This window comes from Barbus barbus (genome assembly GCF_936440315.1).
Source record: "Barbus barbus genome assembly, chromosome: 8".
Taxonomy (NCBI): domain Eukaryota; kingdom Metazoa; phylum Chordata; class Actinopteri; order Cypriniformes; family Cyprinidae; genus Barbus; species Barbus barbus.
Window position 1 is genome coordinate 4,206,613 of NC_136736.1, and position 16,597 is coordinate 4,223,209.

At 35.9% G+C, this 16,597-nt stretch overlaps 1 protein-coding gene across 2 annotated transcripts in view; it reads left to right on the top strand.

Moving 5' to 3' along the window:
* Positions 1-16,597, top strand: part of LOC306873696 (protein FAM13A-like) — a 46,896-nt gene that overhangs the window by 17,527 nt on the left and 12,772 nt on the right. For both annotated transcript variants that reach the window (XM_079423160.1, XM_079423159.1), the window contains exons 8-11: positions 947-1,039; positions 2,686-2,909; positions 13,032-13,199; positions 14,251-14,410. In XM_079423160.1, the coding sequence (XP_079279286.1) occupies positions 947-1,039; positions 2,686-2,909; positions 13,032-13,199; positions 14,251-14,410 (645 nt within the window). The remainder of the gene's footprint in view (positions 1-946; positions 1,040-2,685; positions 2,910-13,031; positions 13,200-14,250; positions 14,411-16,597) is intronic.

Consider the following 16,597-nt stretch of genomic DNA (forward strand, 5'->3'; position numbering starts at 1 on the left):
TGGGAAAACCAGCATAAATAAACAGAACTTTATACACGGGACATCTGTTGACATCTACGCTGATTATGTTGGAGTGATAGTTTAACAAGTTCGACAGACGTTACCTTGACTGTTTTGCAAGTTCATAGCAGATAAAGGAGATTGATTTTATTTATTGACTTATTTTATAGCATGAGTGAAATATGTTTTATCTCTTGAAACTTGAACATTTCCTTGTTTTGGAGGATTCCATTGTACTTGGCATTAAGTTTTATGATTATTTTTTTCTGATCAATAGTAAACACGTGATCACAGAATCATGAAGGAAATGGTTTGCTTATCAGTAGCCTTCACTGAACATGGGTCAAAGGTTACAGAGACCATATTTGTCCTACGTTTACTTGAACTTTCCATTGGGATGGTCTTGGGCATCTAGAACATTCAAAGAGTTTACAAAAAATGTACAGCATCTTTGGAGCTGCCACTATACTAACCATTGATATTTGATGGTGTCAGCTGTAGCTACCATTTTTTTTGAGTGTTTTGTTTACTGTTCAGTCGAGGTGATTGATTAGCAACAAGGAGGTGAATCTGGTAGGTGTGTTATAAGTCTCTGTTGAAATGTAACTAGGGACTCAGGTTTGTTATGAGAGGTGAGGACAGAGAAACGTCTAGATCTGGAGTCTTGGAAAAAAGTATGAAACTCTGGTTTATTAAAAACTCTGATACCTCAAATCATGCGGTTTCTTGTTTCAAAATTTAGTGGGTGTTAAAGTTGGCAAACAGATCCGGTAGAAAAGCACCACTCACATGCTGTACAGAAAACATCTAGTAAAAAATCTAGTTCTGTCATTCTGGATGTTGTTTTTAAAATCAGGTTTTACAGTTTACTGTAAACACAGAATGCATTGTTTATTAAAACTGTCTTTTTAAGATTTGTAGAGTGATTTCTCTGTGTTTTTGTCAGGTCACTCAATGCACTCCAATTGACAAAACAGACCCGTCTAGAGAAAGCGAGTCTAGTCCAGACAATCCTATACCAACACAGAGAATAAAGAAGGTAAGAAATGCTGCAAGGATTCAGCAAAGAGCAGAGAAAAGTTTACTTTAATGGAATAGTTTACCAAAAATAATGCAAACCATCATGTTGTTCAAACACCATATTACTCTCTGTTTTCTGTTTAACACAAAAAGTGAATTTTTATAGAATATGGCCACACTCTTCAATATAATATATACAACCATTCACCAAGTTTGGGGTCAGTAAGATTTATTGATTAAAAAAAATAATACATTTATTCAACAAGAACACATTAAGTTTATCAAAAGTAAAAACATAATCCTACAAAATATTTTTTATTTATTTCAAATAAATGCTGTTCTTTTAAACCTTCTTTTGATTAAAGTATCCTGTTAAACAGCACAACTGTTTTCAGCATTGATAATAATAAGAAATGTTTTTGAGCAGTAAATCAGCATATTATAATGATTTCTGGAGGATCATGTGACACTGAAGACTGGAGTAATGATGCTGAAAATTCAGCTTTGCATCACAGTAATAAATATTCAAATAGAAAACAGCTATTTTGAATTGTAATAATATTTACCAATATTACAGCTATTTTTGATCAAATACTGTAAATGCAGCCTTGATGAGCATCAGAGGCTTCTTTCAAAAACAAAACAAATCTTATTAATCCCAAATTTTTGAACAATAGTGTAAGTGAATGAGTACTGAGGCCAACAATTTACATAAAAGAAGTTTATATTATCTGTGCACTATATTCCAAAACTACTAAAGCCATATGTTTGTGGGACGAGCTGACTGAAATGTAACTTCTAATTTTCTCATTTAGATAACCTGTTAATTTAAGTCTATCATCTTAAAGATCACACCACAGCGTCCTGTGCTTTTACATGACGTTAATGTTTCGACCCTTCTACAAACAGTCAGTCGAAAGCGTTTAACGCAGAACTCAATAAAACAATGATTTTCCGGTGCTGTTTGCATCATTAACACATTAGTGTATCGATGTCCAGATCTCGCTTAGTTACTGTGCCTTAAATGGGTCCCACGTGGGCTGCGATCGATAGTTTCCTCTTTACCGTAGTCAAAGCCATTACCTACTGACCGTCTGTGCCTTCAGGACTAAGTGCGTTGAAGATCAATCTAATCCTATTGTAGTCTTTGTGTTACGTGATTTTGTTACATGATCTCATTTGCTTTGTGAGTTAAATTGGTTCATCTCTTCCACTTTGCTGTGAGAGATTGGCCTGTTATTCACAAATCAATGCTTAAAAGTTTGGATTTCAGACTCCCTTCTGGCCGAACACAGTTGCGGTCCCAGGATAATGGTGGTGTTGTTTGCTGCAGTCTTGAAAATACAAGTGGTTTAGTATAGTTTGTCTCTTTATCATTTGCATCATTAAGTGGCAATGGATCGATCTGAATTTGACTGGGCTCATGTGCGTGTGAGATTTTTTAGCTATCACACTTATTCATCTGGTTTCCGGCATGTACAGCCTTTATCGGTTAGAAAGGTAAGACACATGTGAGCTAAGTTTATTCATAAATACCTTTTACTTTTTATTGTGCTGTATAATTATCTTCATGTTGGTGTTTCCTGGGGTCATCAAACTAATGTATGTTCTTGTAATGATTTCTGTCCCTCTGTCTTCATCTTTCTTTTGATTTCTGTCTTTCAGGTGAAGAAGATAAAGACAGAGGCTGTGCAGAGATCTTTTCCTGAGCCGGCTCCCTCCGGTGATCCCGTCTCCAGGCCTTTGCCCCATCTTCCAGACAGAAGCTCGGGTGCTAGAGCTCAGTTTCCTCCACACTCTCCAGACCGGAGCATCAGCTCCAGCGACGACGGCATGAACCTCAGCCCTCGGACCGTGAGCCCTGCCAGATCCACAGAGACCTTCAACAGGTCAGTGTGCTTCACATGGACATTTACTGCTGCATGCTGAATTATTATTTTTTAAATACTTACCAAGGCTGCATTTCTTTGATCAAAAAATACAGTAAAAACAGTAATATTGTGAAATATTATTACAATTCAAAATAACTGTTTCTATTTGCATATAGTGTAAAATGTAATTTATTCCTGTGGTGCAAAGCTTAATTTTCAGCATCATTACTCCAGTCTTCAATGTCACATGATCCTTCAGAAATCATTCTAATATGCTGATTTGCTGCTCAAGAAACATTATTACTATTCATATTTTATTATTATCAATGCTATTTTTGTGGAAATCGTGATACATTTTTCAGGTTACTTGATTAGAACGTTCAAAAGAACAGCATTTTTAAAAAATATAAATCTTTTGTAACATTATAAATGTCTTTACTGTCACTTTTGATCAATTTAATGTGCCCTTGTTGAAAAAAAAAACTGTTCTGTATATATCATTTACTGTGTGTGAAAATGTAGAGCAGCAAAACAGTACATAACAATTCAAATATAATCATGTCAAATATTCTCTTATCAATATGTTAAACTATACCTATGTATGCAGGTTAATTACCTGCTTTAGGTTGTATCCCTTATCTTTACTGCAGGGCTACAGAAATGCCAAAGAAAGTTAAAAGATTCAAACCAGACAATAATCCTATGAAATCTAGAAAAGGTGCACACGGTTTCACAACATTAAAAACTCTTAAATTCTTATCTAAGCTGCCACAGCCTACTTGTGTGTGGGTTAGGTATTTATTTATTTATTATATTTCATTGTACTTACCAATATTTCCCCTATCCTGATCATCAGACACTGATAAATGGAGAACTGTTCTCACCATGATGGAGCCTGAGCAATTTCATTTAACTAGCTTATAAAGAAATCTCCATGTTTTTTTCCTTTTCTCATTAACTTCAATTTTAAGATTAACTTTTCACACTAAAAAGTGGTGTCATTCTTAGATAATTACTATCTGTGACTGAACTTTATAATCTAAATATACAAGCACTCAAAATTTCCTCTTATCAGTTAAATGATTGCAGTGATAAATATAACATTTTAGTATCCTTTTTCCCCTTTCACCCTTGTCCTTTTATGGCTCTGTAACATGTTGTAAACTGGGAGGTAATATGATGCTAGTGACTCATCATGAGTTTTTACCATTCAGCTGAAGTTAGATGAGCTCTTGCGTGCCAGATGTTAGACTAATTTTGTAGAGTCAGGTTAAGGGGTTTTAAGATGAGCATTAACATAAGACATGTTCATTCTAATACAAAATCTAGTTCAGTAAGCTAGTTGTCTCACTGTAAAACTGAACAGTGAAATGAATTAATTGAAATAATTTCACACAAATAATAATGAAAGTTCATTGGACTTAATTGAAATAAGTTCTGTAAACTCAAACCCCCGGTTTCACAGACAAGGTTTAAGCCTAGTCCCAGACTAAAATGTAAGTCTGAGCCGTTTCAACTGAAAGAAACTTGCATTGACTGATCTTTAAATATATCAGTGCCTTTGTTTTGTCTAAAGATGCACACCAGTAATGTTTTTAATAAGACATGTTTATAAAAATTACTCAAATGTCCTAATTGAACTATGGCCTAATCCTGGTTTAGTCTAAGCCCTGTCTGTGAAACCGGGCCAAAATGTCGTTGTAGTAAGGTGAACTAAAAATGATTGCGTTTTCTAGTTCCCAGCATGCTTCGCATCAGACAACAAGGGAAATAAATGTAGGAATTGTGTTATTTTGTGAGTTTTTGCACAAAATGAACATAGAGAGGCATAAGTTAGTACTTAAATGTTGTGTTATGTTAGGATTTACATATATTTTGAGTCAAATTGTTACATTTAATCAGTCAATTAAGATAATACACATTTAGGCTGTTACTAAACAAATGAAACCAGTATCATCAAAATGAATCTTTGCAGAAGTTGCATCTGAAGTGGCATTTAGATGTCATTTTAGATTTAGACATGTTAGATTTAGACATTTTAAACATAAAGCATTGAATACTGATATTTACAATGATTTAAAAATGAAAATAGACCTTAAATGTGACATTAAAACCGCCAGTAGACAGCAGAAAGTCACTGGTAATAAGTGAGTCATTGCGACTGAACCGAATCATTTAAACGGTTGATTCATTCAGGAACGAAGCACTGTAATGTTGCTCAGACACGCAAAACAGTGCTGTTTGGAATTATTTTTGTCGCGAAATGTAATACTGGTCTCAAATACTGGTTCTTCAGACAGATTCAACATGTTTGAAAATGTAGTCACTTGTCCAAAATAGATTTTTTTCTTACACAGACGCCACAAGCATATAGGTATGTCAATAAGAATAACTGATGTGAGAGTGTCTGTATACCTGACACACTTATGTAACTGGTCTGGGGTAAATGTCATCCCAAACAGTCCAGCAAATGGTGTTATGGTGTTCAGTTCAGCAGCTTACAATTTACAATTGTCTTCATAATCTTTCAGTGAAATTCAATAACTTGCTCCATCTCTGAAATGACTTTTCTTTTCGGAGCTGATGTTATTAAACCCAACACCTGGTCCCACTGTAGACTAACATTATCTCCAACTGAGAAAGTTTAGGAGCAGTTACTGCATGAGGATTGTGGCATAAAAAATGAGATTGTATTCACTTTTAGAAAACTATATTTGTAATATTTCATCCAACAGATGAGCCTTCCAACAATTAAACCTGGATTCAGTAAACAGTACAGTATTTCAGTTGCTCTTGCTGTCTTGTCAGCTTGCTGTCACTTTCTGTACGTATATGTGGACCTTGCATCTTCCTGTGGGCCCTTGAAAGGAACAGAAATCCCGCAAACTCGCCTTTGTGCCAAATATAAGATGGATTACAGAATACTTCTGTGCCTGCTGTAGAGTTATCAGTGTTTACATCTCGAGAATGGATTTGGTGGAAAGTTCTTGTGATGTTTGAACCCGGTTGATCAATAAAATTCTCCTTGATGTAGCGAAGTGGTACTTTTCCACCATTTCCGCAGAACAAAAGCTTTGTCAAAGGGTCTTGTTGTTCACTCGAGGAGGTGGTGGCTAAGCAGGATTTCCGTTTTGTAATTCATGACGACGGTTATTATTTTAATACCCTTGTCAGACTGTGTAACACCACTTAAGAGCTTCAGTGAAGTGGAAAAATATTTCCCTTCTACTCCGATTCTCCAAGAAATCTTGCGAAATGTCTTTTTAGGTACGTGCGGTACCCTAATTCTTAGCAGGCTTTACGGTGAGATGGCAATTTACGCATTTGACATTTTACAACAAGAGGGAAGCACCCCGCACACACACACAAACGCAAAAGAACTTTGTTTGGAAATCATGTGATTCTTCAGATTTTTGGAGCCAAATGGACTTGAATTTCTTTTGTTTCATTCCTGTGTGAACAGGACCTAAATCCTTTTTATTGGACTGCTGTGATTCAGTGCAGCCAATACTCTGATTATTTACTTCCCTTTTAACTCCCATACACAGCTTACAACAGCGTTCATGGCAATGCTGCACGTACTTCTGAACGCTGCGTGCCAAATCACTCAATGAATGGACCACATTTTTAAAACTTTTTTTTTTTTAAACCCAATCCAAACATAGTAATTAAATGATTTATAACAAGAATGTGCGCCCACAGAAACACAAATTACACATATTTAAACATCCATCATTGACAACGCTATACGCATATACATATGCCCCTTGCATTCGTTTATGAAATATTTTGGCTGATTTAATAAAATTTTCAGCTACATATAAAAAAAAGGGTCTCATTTTCCAGTTAAAAACCTAGATATCCTAAATAAATAAGATCATTTTAAAGATTTTTCTCAACTATTTGTGTTCAAAACAAGAAAAAACAACAGTAGAGCATGTTGCTAGCAATGCAGGGATGCAAACACATCATGGGTGAAAAAGGTCACAAAGACACAATACACTGATCCGATAAAATGTATTGAATACGATGTGAATTTCTTTGGATTAAAGCGTTTGATGAATACATAAATCTAAATGTAAAAGTTTTGATATTTAATATTCAATATATTTGAACAATTTAGATTCTCTAGTAATTAAATTTTATTTGATCATATTTGTATTATCTGTATCTGTGTTTATATGATCATATTTTCTCTCATTTATCTTTATTTTGTCTTTAGTTTAAATCATGAAAAATACCGATTTCAATTTAAAATTTTCATGTACCTAATGATTGCTTATCATTGTTTGTAAAAACTGAATAATCGGATTTATATATTTGTTTTAAAATCTATATGCTTCAAACTAAATAAATTATTTTACATTCAGAACTAAATAAGGTTAAATAAATGTTTTTACTACAAAAAGGGAAAACCAAAAATGTTTCAAATAAAATTTTCATGTATCTGATAAAAAAAAAACATATTTTTGTATTTGATGAACATTTAGTTTAAAGAATGTTTAGATATTTTTACTACAAAAAGTGCTTCAAATTTATGCACCTGATGATTGCTCATCAACACTTTCTAAAAATTGAACACGTCTTGGATGAACATGTATTTAGTTTGAAGGGTGTTCAAAAACGGAAGAATATGGATTCAAATTGAAGTATACATGAACCTTATGATTACTTGTTTTGCTAATTTATGGTTTATTTATTTATTTTTGTAGTGTAGTGTTTCCATTGAACACATTTGACCATTTTTAAGTCCATTCCACAGATAATCCTCTCAAAAAGCCAAGAAACTGTGATAAAGTCCACCTATGGTTACTTTATTAGCTGTTGTTTATTGGCATTAATGCAGTCCCTCTGGTTTCCTGGCGGTGTGGATTCTCAGTAGTGACATCAATTCCCAGCAAATCTGAATCTGTGGAACATCCACTCCTGAGCTCATTGTGTTTTGTTGGCCGGGCTCCAGCATGTGGAGTGGATACGGTTCTTTCCAGCTGTAGTAATTCCTGGAGACAAGTCAAACAAAAGCTCTGAACGGCGGCGCTGCGTGTGCATTGTTCACCAAACAATAGGCACCCTGAGACCCTTGGACCATGTGCTCCCAAAAACTGTTTTGTTTACTCCACATATGTTTAGATTAAACTTATCGGTGAGCCTGACCTCTATTTTTATTTTTAATTTTTTCAAGATGAAAGACCAATATCTCCTTTCTTTATTAGGTAGGACCACTATTTCTAGTATTTTAGTATAGGACCAGTATTTCTCACTCTTTCTTTATTTTTTCCCACTTTTGCTGAAAAACATGTTATAGTGGAGGCGCGAATGACATTTTATTGTGCAAACAAGGTCTCAGTTTAAACCCTCAGTTTGTCACAACTTTGTGTTCTTGAACATTCAGTGTCAGTAGGTGATGAATTCATGTAGTACAGCAAACATCACAAATGTGATTTGCACAAACCATCAGAATAGTACGCACAAATGATCCCTCAAACAACTGGAATCCTCTTAGCGTCACGTCAGGGACACGTGCTAATAGTTTCTGGTTGAATTCAGTCTGAGCGTGATGGATCCGGTAGTGAACAGTTCAAAACAAACCTCTCCTGTGCTTGTTTTCTCGGTTCCTTCATGTGTTGACTCATTGCATCAGCTCTGGTCCCCTCTCATACCATAGCAACTGACCCTTCACACATTTCCCATCACGTAGTCTACCGATGCAGCCCAGCTCTCATGCTCTCATTGGCCATAGTGCTGTGAATTTGAGCCTTAAAGGAATAGTGAAATGATGGCAGAATTTTCATTTTTGGGTGAACTACCCCTTTAAGGAATACAAGCAAATAACTTTACTAGTGTATTTTCTGGAACCTTTAACCTCTTGTTGGACTGAGTTTATGGTTGAAGTGTGTTTGCCCACTTGGCCTCATGTCAGATAAGTTGTCAGTCAGTGAATAAATCATTTTAGCCTGCCGAATATAGCTCTTATTAACTGTGTTCTTTTATAGTTCTGGAGTTTTATACTCCAACAACAGGTCATATCTATTGAGAGAGATATATATATATATAATATTACTGTACATATTGTACACATTACTGTTCAAGTTTAAAAAAATAAATAAATGCTCTCCCAGGCTGAATTTATTTGATCAAAAATGTATTCAAAATAGTAATATTGTGAAATGTTATTACATAAAAAATATTTTTGTTTGAATATATTTTAAAATGCAATTTATTCCTGTGATGCAAAGCTGAATTTCTTTGCTCCAGTCTTCAGTGTCCCTTCGGAAATCATTCTAATGCTGATGCTCAAAAAAGCATTTCTTATTATCAATGTTGAAAACTGTTCTGCTGCTTCATATTTTTGTGAATTTTTTGATGAAGCAAAAGTAAAAAAGAACAGCATTTATTTGAAATATAACATTAAATATAACGTTTTTTAACATTAAAAATGTCTTTACTGTTACTTTTTTATCAATTTAATGTATCCTTGCTGAAAAAAAATATTTTATTTATTTAAATAAAAGAAAATACAAATACAAATCTTACTAACCCCAAACTTTTTACGGTAGCAAAATTATTTATAAAGTTTATTAGTTCTAAAAGATGTGTTTTAATTTAGTGTGTGTGTGTATGCATGTGTGTATATATATATATATATATATATATATATATATATATATATATATATATATATATATATATATATATATATATATATATATATATATATATATATATATATACATACATACAGTGCCCTCCAAAAGTATTGGAACAGTAAAGAAAAAATTGCTCTGTTGGCTGTGGAGTCAAGACATTTACAAATATGATTAAAAGATGAATATGAGACAAAACTACAGAATGTCACATTTTATTATTAGCCGTTTCAACACATACATGTTTTACCAAGTAGAAAGAACAGCACTTTTAGAGTTCATTGATGTGAGCATAAGTATTGGGACAGTTGAACATAAGGCAGATATAAAAGATTAAAAGCTATTATTTAGTAGCAGATCCCTTGCACACAATCACAGCAGTGAGTCTGTGACCCATAGACATCACCAGACTCTTGCTCTCATCCTTTGAAATACTTTTCCCAGCCTTTAATGCAGCCAATTCCAGTTGTTGCTTGTTTTGGGAAGTTTCTGCCTTTACTCTCCTCTTCAGCTGGTGAAATTCATGTTCAATCGGATTTAAATCTGGAGATTGACTTGGGCAATCTAAGACTTTCCATTTCTTTGCTCTTATAAACTCCTTGAGTGAACTGGCAGGGTGTTTTGGGTCATTGTCCTGATGCAATATGAAGCACTTCCCAATGAATCTGGTGGCATTTTCTTGAATATTGGTGGGCAAGATGGTTTTGTATCCTTCCAAATTCATTCTGCTACTGTCATCATACATTAAGTCATCAGTAAAGTTGAGAGGGCCTGTTCCAGAGACAGCCATGCATGCCCATGCCATGACCCCACCTCCACCATGCTTTACAGATGAGGCTGTATGCTTGGGATCATTTGCAGTTCCCTTTTTTTCTCCACATTTTTGCTTTCCCATCACTTAGATAAAGGTTCATCTTTGTCTCATCGGTCCATAAACACAGACCCAAAACTCTTCTGGCTCACCTTTGTGCTTTTTTGCAAACTCTAATCTTGCCTTTCTATTTTTGGTGCTGGTCAGAGGTTTGCATCTTGCTGTGTAGCATCTGTAATTCTGTGTCAAAGTCTCCTGAGGACAGTAGATTGTCAGAGCATCACCCCAGCTTTCTGGAAGTTGTTGGTGATTTTACAGACACGTCTTTTAGGATTCATTTTCACAGCTTTTATGATTTGTCTGTCATCAACAACTATTGTTTTCTCAGCCGATCAGGTCGTTGTTGGTTGCTGGTGTCTTCCAAACTCTTGATTTCTCCATGCCCTTTGTTTAGCTGTAATTGACGTCCTCTTTTCTTTTAGCATCCAAATAGCTTGCTTTTCTCTCAAAGTCAGCTCGCTCGTCTTCATCCTGGTTTGTGTGTGTCATCATCGATTGCAGGATTCAGAATGTAGAAGTAATGGATATAACTGATACGACATTCCCTGCTTTTAATATCTGAAGAATTAATGCAACAGGACACAGCTGATCACTTAGAAAGACCTGTGAGGCAACTGTTCCAATACTTATGCTCACATCAGATAGGGGGATCATGTGGTGATCATCTTAGCTGGTAAAACATCGGAGTTGAATCACCTATTAATAAAATGTGACATTCTGTAGTTTTGTCTCATATTAATCTTTTAATCATATTTGTAAATGCCTTGACTCCACAGTCAAGAGAGCAAATTTGTCTTTACTGTTCCAATACTTTTGGAGGGCACTGTATATATATTAGTGTGTCATGTTGTCGTTTGTTATTATTTTAGGTAGCAAGCATATCCTTGAATCTGGCCTCTTTAATCAACTCTAGTTTGATTCCCTCATGTTACGCTGACTGCTGTGAACTAGATTTGGAAGATGACTGTATGGAACTTAACAGACTAGCGGGTTTTAGTGCCAGCTTGTACTCAGGCCAGTATTCAGGTCTCGTCATCCTCACCCCTGGAGTGCACCGTATGACCTCTGTGTTATGTAAGACCGACAAACCTCATCAAATCATCTTTAGTCCTCCGTCTCAATGCATAACTGTTCTCACTGGCCTTTTCTTTGTAGCCTTTGATACCATCTACGCTGACATCTACTGATCATTCCTTTTGATAGCGCTTGATACCAAGAAAATAGTTTGCTCATGGTGTTTAAATAGTGAGTAGTCAGCTGTGAGCGGGTAACTGGCTCTGACCCTGAGAGCGCTGCTGGTAAGAACACAACTGTTGTTTCTGGACCCTCAGCCTATTTACGGATACAAAACATAATGCCGCTATTTTTACTGTGGAGTCATTTTTGGAACTATCTTTCCAATCTACAAGTATTTAACTTTGTTTTTTTGTGGTAAATCGTAATTGTTTCTCTGATTTGGATGGTCGGTTGAGGTCACTAAACCAAAGATTTTTTGGCTTCAGTGACTGATTTCAGAGCAGAACATAATGATATTTTACATCAAAAGAAAAACAACATTAGCACAAAAATATATATTGAAGTAGCTCCCTAGAGACACAGACTCAAATGCAATACTCACTTTAGGGGGTCCAAAATCAATTGTAGATTGCAAGGAAAAAGATTCAGATATTTTCTTTGTAATATTTATGCTATATTTGGACCCAGGGCATCTTTTCAGTGCAAAATTGTGTTATTTGTGATACTAAGGCAATCCTAGAAAAATCAGCGAGTCTTTTGATGTCTGTCAGTCCTGTGTCTTGTGTTTCCCCTCCTCTCGTGCCCATATTTGGTCTAGTTCCTGTTTCCTGTTCTAGTTTAGTTCTCATTAGTTATTAGTCTCCAGCCGTGTTTCATTAATTATCTAGTTTTCCCCGACATTCTGAATGTCTATGGCCATTTCTCAATACCAAGTTCGCAGAGTCTGGACTTCCGTCCTTTCGAGTTTGGACTTGCCAAGTTCGACTCAGAAGAACGAACTCTCGAGGACGGGAGGACGAACTGAATTCTGGGTTATGGCCCGTATCAAGTCCGCACAAGTCACCTCTCGATGCATCCTCGGTAAAAGGGGCGGATCAAGAACTGGACTTGGCTAGATGTGAACTTTGAATTGGAACAGTACTTGGGCAGCGACTGATGATGTTTCACAAGTCCACAAGAACACAAGTACAGACAAGTACGCATATTGAGAAATGGCCTATGTCATGCCTTGAGTTCTGTGTCTCCTGCGACTCCTATGTTCTAACTTTCGTATGAATAAAAGCATGTTTGAAGAGTTCCTATGCCTCCTCGTTTCCCTGGCTCCTACGAAGTGTGACAATGTCATTGTCCTTTCATAACAAATTAAAATGCACCGAGTTGATTAGAGCAACCATAATGGATGAAAATATATGTATACTTTATATGGTAATGCTGTATTTTAAGGGCCAATTCGATTAGTAAGCGATTATACAGAGCCTTATATGACAATTTAAATTATTTTAATAAAGGATTATTCAAGCTTCTGAATAGCTAGAAGAGTTCCATTATTCATGTAATTAAAGCAATCATCGTTTAACCGTTGACATGTCTGTCTCTCTCTCTGTCCAGTTTTCTGGAGAAGACCATTCACTCAGCGGTTGAACAACACCTCTTCAACTCACAGATGCACACGGGTCAGAGTTCAGAGGGCTTGGGTCCGACTGCCCACTCTTCATCTCCTGTGACAACAGCCCGAGAGAGGAGGAGACATCTACGAGAACAAGAGGAGAACTTCAGGTAAGAGCTGGTTTCTTCTTTTTCTTGGGCTCTCTTTACTCTTTACTCCAAATGGCATGGTAGCTTGTCTGTGCAACCAGTTAACCAGGTCATTACAGAATGTCCAGTGAACTTGTTCTAGTCAATGTTTCATGTTTCTCGGTTGCTCAAGATGTTTTTCCGATCATCAAAAACAGTTTCATCAACTTGCATTGGCAGTTTCGCTGCAGTTGACATCTGTGATGCTGATCTGCAACTCCCACAATAATTAGCAAGTCTTTCGATGTCATTGTGAATGACAGAAAAATGCACCGAACTGACTAGAATAACTATATATCTATAATGTTACGGAAGATTTATATTTCTACTAAATGCTGTTCTTTTGAACTTTCTATTCATCAGAGAATCCTTAAATATATCGTTGTTTTTACAAAAAATATTTAGCAGCACAGCTGTTTTGAACATTGATAATATAATGAATTATAAATTACATTTACCATGTATTTTATTTAAAACATTTAAATATAAAAAAAACAGAACAAATTGAAAATGTGTGATGTCCAACTTTCCACAGCTGGCACTGGGGTTTATGGATATCAGTCCATTGCTGAAAATCTTAAAATGGACAAATATCTGCAAACCTGCCAGTCTAGGTAAAATACTGTATAATTGACCTATCACTAATTGTAACCTAGCAGAAGTATTTCGTTAATCCCATATTATTACAGAGATTTGATAAAACGTGGATTAGTAATGATCCATTCCAGCTTGGGTCATTGCTTGCTGGCTGGATCTCCGAGCGATCTAACTAATCCTGTTGACAGGAACTCTGGGCAAACTATCCACAGAGTCACTGAAAACATTAGATTAGTGGCTCAGCAGTTGTACTGTGTGACACACACTGATCCAACTCGAGACTGATGTAAATAAACAGTCAGATGAGGTATCACAGCGATAGCTTCATTTCTGCTCCGCTCTTATGAGTTGATCCCTTGAGTAAAGGGCAAGCACAGAAAGTCCTCATCTCGTGTTCATTTTATGGTGTCTGAAAGCGAACCTGTGTCTTTCTCAGGGTTGAAGGTGATAAAGAGAACGTCCCGTCTCTGGGTGTAAGGGTCACAGAGGGGGGTGACAGGCGTCTGCTGCTGCCGCCACACGAGGCTCTGAGGTACAGGAAGCCCAAACACAGTCCCACACTGACCGAGCACTCAGACAACCAGGATTCTCCCGCCGTAAGTGTGTTTTTTAGGCTTATCTCCATGGCCTTCTCTTTTTCTTCCTGCAAGCATCACTATTACTACTGCTCATACTAAGTGGGAGAGATTAACAAATCCAACTTCAACTTGTCCGGCAGTTTTTATGCTACAGAAATGAGTTCTATATATATATATAATTAACCAATAATGGTAAATTCACAATATCTGATGCAGTAACTAATGTTAATAGTTCACCAGAAATAGAGAGAAAATTATCATTATTTACTTGCTAAAATGTCGTCCCAAAGATTAAAGACTGACTGACAACTGTGGAATGCAGAAGTAATGCTTTGAAAATTGCACTGATAATTTTTATTTATTTTTGGCAACAAACAATGAGAGTAATTTTTGGGTGTACTATTCCTTTTATGTCAATGACTCTGTTTCTGGCAAGAGAACATCAACAAAAAAATGAATTTATACATGAGAGTAAACAGTGACAGGAACAGCTAATTGTCTTAAAATCCTTCTTGTCCTTGCTCATTTGGAGACAGCAGATAATGCATCTTTGTGGAAAATCAGAGGTAAATTGCAGGGCTTGCTTTTATCAGAACAGTGTTTTGACGAAGACCTCTCGCTGACTCATGTTTATGCTGTTAGGTTTGTGTTTGGATTCTGGATTCACCTCAGCAGATCAGACCACAGTGTTCAAAGCATCTGTTGGTACACCACAGTGACGTGCATTAGACACATTACAGATGTTTTGGTAATGTCTCGGTTTTACTAAAACATCTCTTGGTCAACTTGTGGTCGACCGATATGGGTTTTTTAATGGCAGATGACCAATATAATTAGATATATCGTTTGAAATGTAGTCAAAAATCTGACTCCACATTTTTTTTTTTAAATAATTGAAAATGTAACTTAGAGTAAACCCTAAAGCAAACATGTTCAATTTTAAATGCTAAGAAATTTTGAAGTTTTAATTTTTTTTTAAATCTACATTTCACTGAAACTGTTTCTCTCCTAGATTTTATAATGAAAACATTGGACCCTACTGTATATTGTTGAATTTAAGTGAACATTATATTTATTTTAAATCCACTTCATTGCCTAGAGCAGGGATCCTCAAATCTGTCCCAGTCCTGCAGAGTTTAGCTCTAACCCTAATCAAACACACCTGAGCATGCTAATCAGAGTCTTCAAGATCATTAGAAAATCACAGGTAGGTGAGTTTGATCAGGGTTGGAGCTAAACTCTGCAGCAGATTGGACCTCCAGGGAAAGATTTGAGGAACCCTGGCCTAGACTGTAGATATTGGACGTTACACTTGGTGGATACTGGCTGGTTAAATTGCATGTCACTTTGATTGCTGTACATGCAACTTGGACATGCAACATGGCTTTATGGCATTGCTGAAACTTTATTTTTAAGAGTGCAGTTGTTTTAAAACTAAAAAACATCTTAAAGTGAATTGAAGTGAAGTGCTATTGTTTTTTTAAATGAATGTCGCTCGGTTTATTTAACTTATGCAATGACATTCATTCATTTTTAAGAGTGGCTCAAGCATCCAAATACTTAGAGAGTCAATGAAAGAGTTGATATAGTCGCGAACATCCTGTGTTGAAATTTCTGTATTTATGGTTCAGCCTGTAAAAGGATCCAGTCTAAATCTGGAGATCAAACAATTCAGTTTCCTTTCTCTTCATCTTCCAAAGACGTTTGTATTATATTGGTTTTGCTAAGCCCAGCTTGATCCGCACTCATTGTGATACATGTTGAATCAGTGTGTAACTGCATGCCGTGCATGAGCTTCATGCGCTCTAACAGTCAGAACATGTTGTACCCAGCTGTGACACGTATGCAGTTCATTGTGGTATAGGAGCTTCTCACGTATTCGATAGCTGATTAGAGACTTTTTTCCGTGAACGTTTTGAAAAGCACAATCCTTTACTAATATGCAGTTAACCACAGTGTTTATGAAAAGTAATACTAAAGCTATACAGAGAATGTCAATTTATTTATTAATTTAGATATTTGCGATAAATGATCTTGTCACACTTTCATTTTTGCTTTTAAGATGCATTCAGTAATTTTGTTGTTTTATAAGTATTATATAGAAAGGAAATAGTGTTGGTGAGAAATTTATTTCATTTAATTTGATTTTTCATGCACAGATTTTGAACGCTTTCCCCTCCAACTTTCTTTCAACAAAAAACTTTT